Genomic DNA, 14,025 nt, shown 5'->3' on the forward strand with positions numbered 1-14,025 from the left:
AAATATTGCTAAAAGCCCCCAAACAGATAAGTGATTCCAAGGTGCTATTTATGGAGACAAATCTCAGTGAGACAGGGAGTTACCAGGCACTGAAGCAGCTCCATGCAGACAGGGCCTCATCTCCCCTGGACTCAAGAGGTAATCAGAGCTGGGAGGCAGCTCGTTTACCAAAATGTACAATCCTTTCCTTTTTCCCTTCCCAGCACCCAAGACGTTCCAATTAGAAAAAAAAAAAATGTTTAAAACCAATCCCACAGCTCACCTCAGAGATTTGCTTCTCAGGAGAAAGGGCCCTTGCATTACTACCTTAAATCCACATTCTTCACAATTGCACACAACTTCTTTTAGCTTTTCATATCAACATCACTTTGTTGTTGAAATAGTTATAAGTTTACAAAAGGAAAAGGGCAGAGGTGAACAGTAATAATTGGAGGAGAATAGAAAAGATAGTTGAAACAGCTATACAGAGGGGAAAAAAAGGACTGGGAAGACAAGTTCAAGAAATAGTATTGCTATAACAGCATGACCATAAAAATAAGAGCCACCTATAACAGCTCTGTGGCATTAACCTTTGAAGAGGACAAAAGATGCATTGAATACAGAAGCAAAATTCATTTATACTCAGAACAAGCAAAAAAAAAAAATCCCAGAAGAAAATATCAAAGCAGGACTCTTTCCAGAAATTCTTCAAGTAAATAGCTCCTGCCCATGTGGTAACAGAAAAAAGAAAATAAAACTAGAAAGACATGTACATACTCAGAAGATCACAAACACAGCTTTTTGGGGATTATTTTTTCCATGAAAAGAAAGAAAAGTCATTGCTGGGCTAATTTTCAGCTGGATCAGCCCCATGATTTGTTCACTCTGGCCATTCAGCTGTACAAACATTAGCAGACATACAAAAGAGTGGGCAACAAGTAAGCAGAAAGAAGGCAAAGGCAATGCTACCACATTCAGTGGCAGTGCTGAAATCAGGCCATATCAAACTGCTCATCAAACTTCAGAAGCCTTCAGAGCAGCACTGTAGGAGCATTATGTTTTTCGCCTCACTCCAAGCAAGACAGGACATCGTGAAAAAATAATTTCCCTCAGTAAAGCATAACAGCATGAAATAAATTAATCTACAAAGTAACACAGATGCTAATGCAATGCATCAGAAAATTGATTACAAAGAAATTAGCAGCTAACAAGGTCAGAAACATACAATCTGCACAAAAAAAAGTGATTCTGTAAGACACCATTCCTGGTTTCCCAGAGATCCTTCTCCCTCCATTATACTCCTTCATCAAAACCAGTAAGAAGTGACTTTCTTCTTCCTCACCTTCTCCAAGCTTCCAGCAGGCACAGGCAGCATGCACTGAGGCCTACAGGCTGAAAACACTCTTGCTCATGTGCAAGTCCAACAGGCAGCAGGTGGCTCCTCCTTCTCTTAGGAGGACACAGCATGGGCATCCTACTCACTGGAATGCTGTTTCACACACTTCACAGAAACATCATTAGGTTTGCAGGCACCTCATCTCTCAAATTCAGCTGTTCCACATGAGCAAGAGATTTAACTTTCTGACAGTGCAATTATATAAGCCTTATTTTCTTAGGGAGCTGAGCAAAAACAAAATTCACTAAGATGTATGTTGGCATAAAGCCACTGAAACATAAGTCACTGTCACATTTTCTGGCTCATCAGCATCACGATACACTAACAGGACAACCAGTTTCAGAACTACAGGACTTCTTGGGATGGAAAAATATTATTTGAACTGCTTTGTTCAGACTGTCATCTTTGCAGCAGTACCATGCCCAGGCACCCTTACTGAACTCCTTCCCACTCCCCTAATTCTCCTGTTGCTCAACGCGTGGGCTGGTCTCTTCATTCTCAGTAAGCCTTTCAGAAATATTCAGATACTCATCTGACTCTTCACACACAGTCTAAATGATATCTTCCTGCACCTATGTCAATGTAATTTTCACTGCTCTTCACATCTCTTAGACAAATGAAAACTTCATGACAGAGATCATAGCTTTCCAGAGTTTTAGGAAATCTCAAGCACAATTTCATCGTACAACAAATGCATTAACATCATTAGGCTACTCCTCCAGCAAATGATCCTTTCAGAATTTCCTATGAGCACAGAAATCAAATGCAAGTTTCTGTAAAGAGACTTCACCATTCTCTTTCTGGAAAACAAAATACCTAGCAAAGTTTCTGCTCACAGTGCAGTTTCTCACAACACTTCAGATCATACATAACACCTAATCGTTAAACAGGTTCCTTCATTTGGTATCATTACCTGAGCTTACTATGGCCTGAACAATCACCTATAACATGGGTGGAAAAGTTCATTCTACTTTTTCTATCCTTCACTTGATTTATTTTTCCCTCACCCATACCAACTTTCATATTTGGAAGTGAGCAGCTTAAAAAAACCACACACTTGCAGATCATAATTTCCAAAAGCTGTGCTGTAGAACGTGCAAGGCAGCTCAATTCTGCAGATGTGACACGGCTTTGGTTATCCCAAATACAACAGCACAGCATGACTGATTCACTTCTAAATCCTTCTCAGTACTCCACATCACCTCCTGAAACTCTGAATGCTACACTTGAGATTCTGATGAGGTTTAACACTTTTAGAACAAATAAGCTCAACTGTCTGAATCAACAATGCCCACTTGTAAAGTATATTCTCCACAAAACAATATGAAACGTTATTTAAAGTACATGCATTTAAAAAAAAATGAAATTATGTCATTGGCAACTACTGGCAATGCTTATAAATAACTAATTTAAAAACTGCAACAAATAAAACATCAGCAGAGTGAAAAAATGTTTCAGAAATGCTTCGTTAAAGCAGCTTGAAAAGGGAAGCTCTTAATAAAGGTGTGCTTTGCAGCTCCATTTTAGCTGAACAAGACTGAAAAGAAGTTTGTCAAAAACTCAGCATCCACAAAGGCTACACATTTCTCTAAAACAAAAAGCACTAGGACTGAAGATACATGCTTTAGGTGGCAATAAGACACACAGCACCTATTATGAAGTAGAAGAGATGTGGAATTTTATGTTTTAAATAAAGATAATTCCTAAATTGGAAAAAATAAGGCATTTCTGTTCCTCTCTGCTATCTAAGAATTATTTAAAACTTTTTTTTACTTCATTTTTTCTTTTCTGTATTCTTCATTCAAACTTAGGGTGTTTTGCTTAGTTTGGTTTTTAACTTCAAAGAGTGTTTTGTCAACAACTACACTGAGTCCTTCTGTAGATTTTCTTCTCTTTGAATGTGTGCTGCAGTTATGTTTGTTCGTTCCATACAAGAGAAAGATGTATTTTAAAGGGATTTAATTCTATTCATCCCATGTTTATATAGGTACTACAGTAACAGCTCACAAATCTGTATTTCTGACAATTAAATTACTTGAGACATTAGAAGTTTGTACTCTTTTCAACCTCCATTTTATTTTCTCTTCCCCCTTCCTTGTGAATAGATACCATATCTTCTATCTAAAATCACATTACAGGTTGCAAATATTGACTCTGTGAATAACTTTTCCAGAGCACTCTAGTTTGTAAATCAGACTTGAAAATCATCTCAAGATGAAACTAATAAGGCAGTCCCTATTTAAACATCAGTGCACAAGTTCTGACAGAACAGTGAAGTTTACTCCTCTTCCAACTTCATAAACAAGCAATAAAAAGACCCAAGAGCTGGGTGTAATGTACCTGTTGTGAAAGACAACTTAAACTAGGAATTTTACACAGCTCTGCACAGAGACCCATGAAGTCTACACCAGAGCTCAGCTTCCTTCACTTGAACATTTCTAACAATAGCAGGCTAAGTCAGTGCCTCCCCAAGGGTAGTTTGCACGCAGGCTACAAGCCAACTTCAACTTGTTTATGTTCATATATTCTTCAAAACATTGCAGCACCATGCCTACATGCAGCACAGTCAACAAGAATAAGCATGGCAGCACTAGGTAGCAAAACTCTACATCTGGCAGAATTTGGTCCCTAAGAAACTAAGGGAAAAGTTGTGCTTTGCAGGTAGAGGTTTTGCCTCCAGGGGAGTTTCTTACTGTTTCTCTGACACTGGAGGAAAAAGAGGGCTGCCAGCAAATACTGCTACAGTGCCATAGACCAGAGCTTCACAACAGCACTGCTGAATAAAGGGTGACTGAATCACCTCTGCTATGGCAGGTTTGCCTATCTCAAAGTCACAGGGGGTTGGAGCTTTTTGTTATTTTCTTTTCACATTTACCCCTGAAATCATTCTTTAAAATAAAAAATGCACCAACAAAAAACACTGTGCAATATAAAAAGAATTAAAAATGCAGATAAAGTATGCAAAGAACAGCAAGGTGCAAGAAAGGGGAAAAAAAGTGTTAAATGCAAAAATGCTATACATGGAAAAAAAACAAGCAAAAATACACACATCAAAACATACTACATGTGAGAAGACAGGCAGTGAATGGTGTCAAATGCATGCTAGAGGCTGAAACACACTAGCAAGGGACAAGGAAAAAATGTGCAAAAGCCACATGCATGCCTACAAACACTGCATGAGGAAAACGTGGAAACATGCAGCAGCTGCACATTGGCTGCTTAAAAAGGCTCGTGAAAAATAAACACAAAAAAAAGAGTGCCCTAAGGCCCACCCAGCTGAGAAATGCACCACGTGCAAAAATGCACAAAAAAACACATTGCATAGATGCCAAAAATGGAGAAAAGGTGCAAAACTGTACGCTAGAGGCATACCATGAAACTTGAAAAACAGTCAACACACAAGCATTAAATGCCAGAGAAAAAGAATATGAAAAATGCTGTGAGAAGTGCAAAATGCACAGTAGGCACACAACTTGTTAAAAACACAATACACAACAAAAAGGCTTAAAGCTAAAGATATTGTACATCCAGCAAGACAAAGTTCAAAATACAATGTTACAATGTTACACAACAGGATATTACATTTTAATGTTAAAGTTATTTTAAGCCTTAACACTTGGGAGGTTTGGATGGCCTTTTTGGTTGGTTGGTTTTTACTTGAGAGGCACACAACATTTCTATCTTTAGTAGTTGATAGAGTGCAATTGGTTCTATATGGAGTTCTATACAGAGCCATACTGCTTCAGTGAAAATCCATCTATAGCTACTCTTGATGATTTTCATCTGGATTATGATAAGACCCTTTTAGGCTAATTAGTTTTTGCCACATATTTCTCATGTAGAGTCACAGCCATCTTATGTGCTGTCCTGGTAAAATAATTAATAGCTTTATGTAAAACTGTCCTCAAAAGAGTATACAATTGATAGTTATAATTAAATATAACATTTATTTTCTCCAACATTGTACTTCACTGTAACTCATCAATAAACAGTCTATATATCATAGTCTTTGTACACTGTTCAAGCACTGTTTACAAAACTAATACAAACAACATGCTCCTGAAAACAGGGAACTAACGTTTAACAGATATAGAATCCTTAGAGTTGGAAGGGACATTTAAAGTCCATCTAGTCCAACTCCCCTGCATTGAACACGGACACCACAGCTAGATCAGGTTGCTCAGGGCCTTCTCTAGCCTCGTCTTGAAAGTCTCCAGGGATGGAGCATCAACCTCATCTCGAGGCAACCTGTTCCAGTGCCTCACCACTCTCACTGTAAGAGACTTTTATAGAACATATTACATCAATAAACATAAGCACTTACATCTCTAAAATGCACAAGTACTTAAGTAATTCCATTTAAAAATAATACTAAAATAATAATAAAAATACCAAATTGTGGTAGCAGTGCACCTATCGGTAAGACATTCACCACAAACCAAAAACATTGAGCTCAAAAACACATAGGACAGATTTCTCCACGCAGCTGCAAAACAAAATGTACTTATGGATTCTGAGTTATCAATACATTTCAGCAATTCAGGAAGAAACCATGCTTAGTTATCAATACATTTCAGCAATTCAGGAAGAAACCATGCTTACCAAACACTATCGCTTTGGCAAAAGGTGGAAAGAGTTCTGTATGTCTGCAGAGGTTTTTATGAATTTGCCAGAGATCTTTGTGCAGTTTCTTAAAGTCGCTGTATCTCTTCCAAACGACTATCTGAAGCACAGAAAGAGGTGGGGACTATTAGTAGGGTCATTGTTCAAAGCACAAATATATTTTCAAGCAAATCAGATTCACTATCTTCAGCAAACACGTTTAGCAAAAATATACAATCCGAACTGACAACTGTAACAATCATAAAAAATAGTGATTCATTACCTGTCCCCAACCCCCGTTTTGGCTAACAAAACGATAGTGTACAGACTAGACATTGAGGAAAAGATGAAAAAAGGACACAGAGGGTGAAAGCAGCATTGTTTCAGCCACGATGCAAACCAGTTGCACAGGGAACCACTAAGAGAAGGGAAAAGAAGCTAAATAGGAGCATTTCACTATCCAAAACTCAACAGCATGCTGTGTTTGGCACAGGTATGGGGAAGAGACAACAGCAAGAGAAAACTAAGAAAAATAAATCAGTACAAGTAATAGATTCTTATGGATTCTTATGGACTGAGCATTAAGCACCAAGGACTACAAACTAGCTGATAATATATGCATCTACATAAAATGCTGATTGTGTGCAAATGCAAGTCCAAATTTTTTATTACTCAAAATCACGGCAAAAAAATTGAACAATTCTTTCTGTACTCTAGACTTCAGAAATGCAAAGACAGCATTTATTACAATGGATTTTCCTGATCTGCCCTTTTCAGAAAGAAGCAGCCATCTTGCAGGTATCTATATTATCCTACTTGCATCCCATTCTTTGTATCCTGCCATTCGAGAAAGAAGCAAGCCCAGTAGGAAAATCAGATCAGGAGAAAAATCAAGCAACAGAATTTACATTTGTCTGCTAACGAGTTCACTAACAAGATTTAAAAAAATAAATTAAAAAAAAGAACAAAGGCTAGACTCATTAAGCCATCGTAATAAAACTCAACACTAATGCAAAGAGACTAGTATAGAACAAAGAAAAACAATGAGAGTGTAATAAATTCATAAGTTGATTCCAGTGTTTCATCAGTCAATCGTCTCAATCAAGTTAACACAACTAAACACCATTTATGGTTTAACACCAAGTTTAAACAGTTGCATTCTTATGAGCAATCATAATAGAAAAAAAATTATCTGATCAAGCTTTCTCAAGGAGATCAGATTAAGAGATAAGTAAAAGATTTGATTTTAGAGTAATTCTTTTTTCCTTTTTAAGCACCAGGTCAGAGGCATTCCAATTGTCAGCGGATGTCATATCTACAGAACAGTGCAGATATAAGGCAATAGGACTGTTAGGAGTGTATATGCAAAGCTTTATTATGGCAACACTCTATTCACCTCATCAATTTAACTATGTGTAAAGTAGCTGTCCTGACTCAGCCCCACCTACCACACACATGCATCCAGAACTCAGCTGCAATTAGCATTTGATGGAGTTCAACAGGCATGGCAATTAAAAACAGAGTTTCTTAAGAAAGCTAACCAGTGATTTGACTTCCAGGAACAATAATTCTCTACTGCTGTACTTCCATTTAATCCAATATCCAGAAAGTGGGTGATTAGCACTTCTTGAGTTTCTTAAGAAAGCAAAGTCACAAAACATCAAGTTGCAATATAGTCAATACTTGGAGCCAATGGAAAATGCTGCCAAAAATTAAGAGCATTAAATTCTGTTCCACCACTATTATTTTTTGCTGCTGCAAGCGTTCTCCCAATAGCCAGGAGGAGAAAACATAAATGGCCTGTAAAGCAAATGAGTGAAGGTCATCCTAAACTCTTTCACAAGCTCATGGAAATCATGCCTTTGCATGCACACAGCTCAGCAAAGTTAGCAAAGCTCCCACTGTTATATACTCATTAGAAATTGGATTTGGAGGAAGGACACGTTATACTTTGAGGCCCAACAAAAGCACACCAAGTATATCAAAAAACATAAATTAGACTTGTAAGGCAATAATGTGTGTGCTCATCATAGCTAGAGCCAGTGTATCTCTATTAAGTCATCTGATCTCTGTCTCCACAACAAACAACCCTTTCTCCTCAGCAAATAAGGGAGGAAAAAAAAAGAAAAAGAAAATCAACCACGACTGCCCTAACTAGGATGACTTCATATGCCATGTTGCCATCAACACCCAGAAGCAAGGAAATTGAAATGAATGCCACAAGCCCTTTGGTATCTATTAACTCCTCCACATACAATTTTGCATTAACGTCATTCTTCTGAGAAGAAATCCCTTACTAAGTTATCTTCCTTCCTGTCTCAGCAATAACAGGTGAGGACATCTTGAACTCTAGTTGGCAGCAGCGGGAGAGACCGTGCATTAAAGGTATTCTAAAATGTAGTTAGAAGAGGTGACAGAAAGCAGAATTGAGGTGACTATACATGGTTTTACATACAACTGCATATACGTAACTCATTTATCAGCATCACAGCAGTGCCAAAAGACTTCTGAAAATGTAGGCAGGTGTGGCCAAGTGGGAAGTGGTTGCACAAGAGAGGCCATAAAGCAAGAGGGTTGTCGAATATACAAAATTCTGTCTGTTGGATTTCTAATCAAGTATTCTGGAAAACTGAGGTAATTTATTTTCAGCGGGAGCAGACTAGGAGCATCTTTTTTTTTTTTCTTTCAAACACTGCCCACAGTTCTTTCACTTCACAGGAGATCACTATAACAGCAAAGCTCCCAATGTATGTTGTTTTCCCATTACAACTCACTCTTTTGGCAACTACAGTCTGCAGTCTTGCTTTTAGTAACTAGGAACTTTCAGATGCTTGCTTATAACAAAACTGCATCACACTACCACACTACCACATGCAAAATAATTACTTTGATACAATGCAAAGTGGAAAAATTATCAACTAGTCCATGGCACATTTACGTTTCCATGTTGACTAGAGTATGTGGAATCCTGCAAGGCTAACCTGCATCTACAAAGTAAAGCAAGGACTGAAGGATATGGTTTTGCTGTTTTTTCAAAATTATTTAAAATACATTCATGCAGTACACTAGCTGAAAGACACTCAATGTATTTTACTGATAGCAGCTGTTGATGAGCTGTTCCTAAAGTGTTTCTCCCACAAATGAAGATTAATGTACTGGCAGAGGGTGCACATGGGCGGGCTCAACTCAGGAGTCTCTCTGGAAGAGGAGACTGAGCTACAAGCTACAGTCACACAGGTTTACTACTAGATCCATGATCTGATTCTTATAGATTATTTTAATCTTCTATAGCTTAAGAAAAAAAAAAAAAGCCAAAAGCATGAATGCTCATGCTTGCCTCATCCTCAAGACTTCAAAGAAAGATGCAACAAAAGGGTATTGGGTGTAGCAGGCAAGTCTCACCTCTGCCAAGCCACTAATCAGTAACTCATGTCTGACCATACAGATGCAGTGAATTCATCTACGGGCTCTTCTTTCATCAACTATCCAGGTTCTCCTCAACTGTGGTAAGAGACTGCACCAGAAATTCAACATATGCATGTTACTCAATGTCTGAAAAGCCATAAGGTTGCGCTTTTGAAGGAAGATACTGCATGTACACTATAATAGTATCAGCAATGTCAAGTCATTAGTCTAGAAGAAATCAAGAAAGAAACAAAAAATAGATTTTCCAAGGCATTAAAGCGACACAAGGCTTATTCAGAGCCTTTTTGAAAGAGGCAAAGAGCAAGCAATTCAAAAGTTTTATCAAAGTACATCGTGGGAAAACACTTAAGGATCCACAAAGAGAGACGCATAATATATGACTTGTAGTCTAATCTCCCTCAATTACTCCCACGTGCCTCCATTTTCCCTACTCACTAACAGCCAGTAATGATGTAGGCTTTTCCATGAAGTATTGGTTAAAGAGGAGAATAATACCTACAGCTGAGACCTAAGACTTGGATTGCGGACTGATCTCTAATTTTACCAGTAGGAGTTAAGTAACCATCAATTTGCCAATTCCAGCCCTGAGAAAAGAGCTTGCAAAGTTATCAAAGCCTTTCTGTCATCAAAAGACACTTTACTCCCTAAGACTTTGTTTCAAGTAGCATTCATCACTGAGGGCAGAATTGCAACATGTTACACCAGCGAGTTTTCAAGTAAGAAAGCAAAAAACAGATGGAAATATACAAAAAAGTGTTTGCACAATTATGATGACAAAATACATAGAAATTGCTAAATTACATAAAAGATACTTCAAAAGGCATAACATGATATGTAAAGACATTTGCACAAGTTTAAACTGTTACCTCCTGGACATCCTCTGGATTTTTTCTCGAAACAATCTGAAAAGGAAAACAAAAACATTAAGCACTCAACTTTACTATTCCAAATGGAAACATGCAATGATTTGCTGCTGAAAATTAAAACCTGGAAAAAGGCAAGCACTTGTATATTTCTCCTTGCACTTAGAACTGTTTTCATTAGTTTCACAGAAGTCCAATATCCAAACACAACACTGTAGGGAGTTCCAGCAGCAGAGATCGTTGCTGGGATGAGAAATCAAGATGGACATTCCAGGCAAAACGGCACAGAAGGCATCTCACAGAACAAAGCTGCATAGAGTGAACCCCCCTCATCTTTCCCATCTTCTCCTATTATTTCATATTAGGGTCACATTACTCCCACTAAGCAGAGCTAATTAAGGCCATGCTTAGCTTAATACGAGTCACTCACAGCCATGCTGTGAATTTAAGGCTTTGTATTCATTAAGACAGTATTTTCACTTCACTTACAGCCATCAACGTGCATACGCAACTAATTCCATCCTTCCGTATTTGTTTCTGCTTAAACGCTCTTTCCCTAATTAATTATAAATGACTTTGTCCAGAGGAAAATCGCAATGAAAATGAGGCTTGGCTGCACACCATCAAGAAGCCTGTGTTTTGTCAGGATTTCTTTCCATAAATAAACATTGACTGCAAAAGCCTTCGTAATCCAAGTTCTGTACTGATCTTATAAAACAGCAGTAAGAGCACATCCACACAATCAAACACATCAAAACCAGGTATCTTTATTTCATAACTGCAATAACCTTGTGTCAGTCAGTATATCCTTCATTGTAGCTCAGCCAAAGCTGTTTAGCACAATAATTAGCCCAGTCCTAAATAAACAGGGCACACTCACCCCAAACTCAGACTATTCACACACTGACACACCTCAAAACAATTAGCACTGTGAACTGGTGACATACAGGGGGGTAGGCTAAAGAGTTGATGTGACTCATGTTCCACAGCATAAAACACCATCTCACTGGCCTTGAGCATCACTCAGCTGTCAGTCCCTTGTAACAGCCTGCACTGACAAAACTTTCCTCAGCTTCTCCTCAATCCAAGGAAATCTGTGACTAACGTCACATTTGGCAACTCTACCAAACTTTAACCTTGTGGCTGTGCTACCTCATTCAGTACCAGCCAGTTCCTGTGTACCATTTGTGAACAATTCTGACCCTTCTTTTCCAGCAGCTGGCGTACTTGATGTAGGGAAGCTGTAGAGCTGAGGAAGGAAGGTACCACAGGTATGGCTGTGCGTCAAAAGGAGACCAAAGGGCGTGCACCAGCTGTTTGGCTTTGCAGTTCACCTTTAGTTAAAGTCTTACACCAGTTCTGGCAGCTAGGAAAGTTACCAGATGGGCAGAAGGAGACCCAGAGAGATGAGTAATTACCAGCCAGTTAGTAAGAATCTGGAATAAAACCCAGAGGCCCTGTTCCACACTTGTTATAATGTTACACTGCCTTCTATATCTACCAGTCCTGCCAACTTTTAGTCAGTATGTAATAATTAATGTGTCGTCCTACTTTGTTCTTCATATCCTTTCCTGAAGGTCAACCCCAAAAGAGGTTTTCCCCTTCAACCAAACCTTCAATCAATCCAGAGACTTGCCAAATAAACTAACCCCCAAGTTTTCTGCGCACATTTTTAGTCCTCCCACAAGGATCAATGCAATTGGCTCCTTCTGCAAACCTTTAATGCAAGCAACTTCCAACTATTTTAAAAATATCATCGGGATACCCATCAATGAGCTGAGCAATGCATAACTACTGCATTATGATCTGAAAAGAGAGACACTAAAAGGATCTCATACTTCACCTTTGAGCTAAGTATTTCAGAATATCCCATTCCTGCAGATAGCCAATGTAAGTTCAGTTGAATTTTAATTAGTAACTGTAATCTGCTCAATTTTCTGAACTTTTATGAGTAGCCTACATTTTCAGATATCACATAAACAATTCTCTTGGTATCATCACTTCCTGATACTTCTTTCTGTGCCTATGGTTAACTTATCAAATCTACTTTACAAATACATGACCTCAGTGTAGTTTCAGAAAGGATTCACTCATGCACCATTGAAAGGCATCTCCACTAGCACACTTAGTACCTTGGGTCTGTCAGAAAGGGATTCAATGCAAGGGGAAGACCCACCCCACTTTTTTCCTGGCAGTCCCCCAAAGCTGCTGAGCATCAGCTCAGCCAGTACAGCTGTAGTGCTGTGATATCAACCATGGAGCCAGAGCACTACAGGAACAGGAGGGAGGAATAGGAGGGGAGAAAAAGGGACAGCAGCAGATACGTTCCCTGTGTTATTTTTAAATCATTCTGTCCAATGTCTAACACATCAAATCCTCACTTCAAGTACTACATAATAGATTACCAGATAGAGACCCACTGAGGTGAGACAAATGCTATTTGTATTTCTACATTTGTCAGTACAACACATGCTTTGTTGCATAAATTAGATAATTTTGTATTTTGAGGACTTTCACCATCCAAACACAGCAAAGAATGAAAGATCTCTGGTTAACTCAGCTTAATTTGGAGAGATCACAGGTTGACCAACTCCTTGTTCTGCAGGAAAATCACTGCAGCCAGCATGCTCCCCAATTCTGAACTGCATCTCCTGGAAAACCACACCACCAGCATGGCTCCAACTTACAGGACATGGAGACACTCTGTCATTTCTCACTAGTTAACCACAGCCTGTTCCTGAGCAAGTGTGCGAGTACCAAAATATCACTTATTTTGACTATCTCCCACTCTGCACCGGCATTACTCTACCTCCGGCATAGCACCCATTGCTTTCCTTAGTTGAACACCACCAGCCAGGTGACTAGCCACCAGCCAGCCCCATTCACTGCAACCCTTTGAGCAGTGGGGAACACTACTAGCTCAGGTAGGATAAGGTTTGCTCTCCTGAAGTCCAGAGTGGTAATGCTGATCTTTCTTCTCTTCCTTCCAAAACATTTGAACGTAACCACTGCAAGAGTGCTGTGGCCAAGATAGCAACTTACTGACATCTCTCCCACAGGGCCTTCCCTGTTCTCAAACAACAGCTCTAGGAGGGCACCTTTCCCCCTTAGCTTCTCACTTATTTCTTGTGACAGGAAATTATCTTCAACTTGCTTTGAGAATTCCCCAGACTCAGCTGTCACAGCAGTTTGTGTCTGAGAAGTTGAAGTCTTCCATAGGGATGAGTTCAGCTGATGCTAGGATTCCCCCTAGCTGCCTACAGAATAGCTCATCTGTACTACCATCATGGGGGGGGCGGTCAATAGCAGACACCCATGACAACATCTGCTTTGCGATCCATCCCCTTAATCCTCATTCAGAGGCTCTCTGACTGCAAGCACAACCTAATCTTTCTCTTTTAGATTAAAATCTCTGAGGGAAAAAAAAAAAGAAAAAAACAACTTTTTTGGCTCTTAATAAAAAGTAGTTTATTTGACTAAAAAGGATGTATCAAGCACGTCCCATATCTGTGTTTGTATTAATACATATCTGTAGGTTGCTCCAAAAGTAATGCCTACAATTCATTTCCATAGAAAATACAACAAAGAGCACAACAACGGTCTTTGACAGAGCAAATTCTCAGCTACAAACCACTATTTTTCAACTCAGTCACCACCATTAGCTATGCATATTCACCAGCAATGAACAAGAGCCTGCATAAGCATGGCCGTCCAGAATGTTGCTTGACTCTTACATCATTTTCATCTCTTCTGAAACAC

At 38.9% G+C, this 14,025-nt stretch overlaps 1 protein-coding gene across 2 annotated transcripts in view; it reads right to left on the minus strand.

Moving 5' to 3' along the window:
• RPS6KC1 (ribosomal protein S6 kinase C1) overlaps window positions 1-14,025 on the minus strand; it is an 84,554-nt gene that overhangs the window by 69,503 nt on the left and 1,026 nt on the right. Inside the window, exons 2-3 of one of the 2 annotated variants that reach the window (XM_031595690.2) lie at window positions 10,270-10,305; window positions 5,978-6,098 (exon numbers count right to left, since the gene is read on the minus strand). In XM_031595690.2, coding sequence (XP_031451550.1) covers window positions 5,978-6,098; window positions 10,270-10,305 — 157 coding nt within the window. Of the gene's footprint in view, window positions 1-5,977; window positions 6,099-9,379; window positions 9,483-10,269; window positions 10,306-14,025 lie in introns of those variants that run through there. The other variant, XM_090135056.1, reaches the window with a different exon arrangement.

This window comes from Phasianus colchicus, chromosome 2 (assembly GCF_987193195.1).
Source record: "Phasianus colchicus chromosome 2, bPhaCol1.hap1.1, whole genome shotgun sequence".
NCBI classification, from domain to species: Eukaryota; Metazoa; Chordata; class Aves; order Galliformes; family Phasianidae; genus Phasianus; species Phasianus colchicus.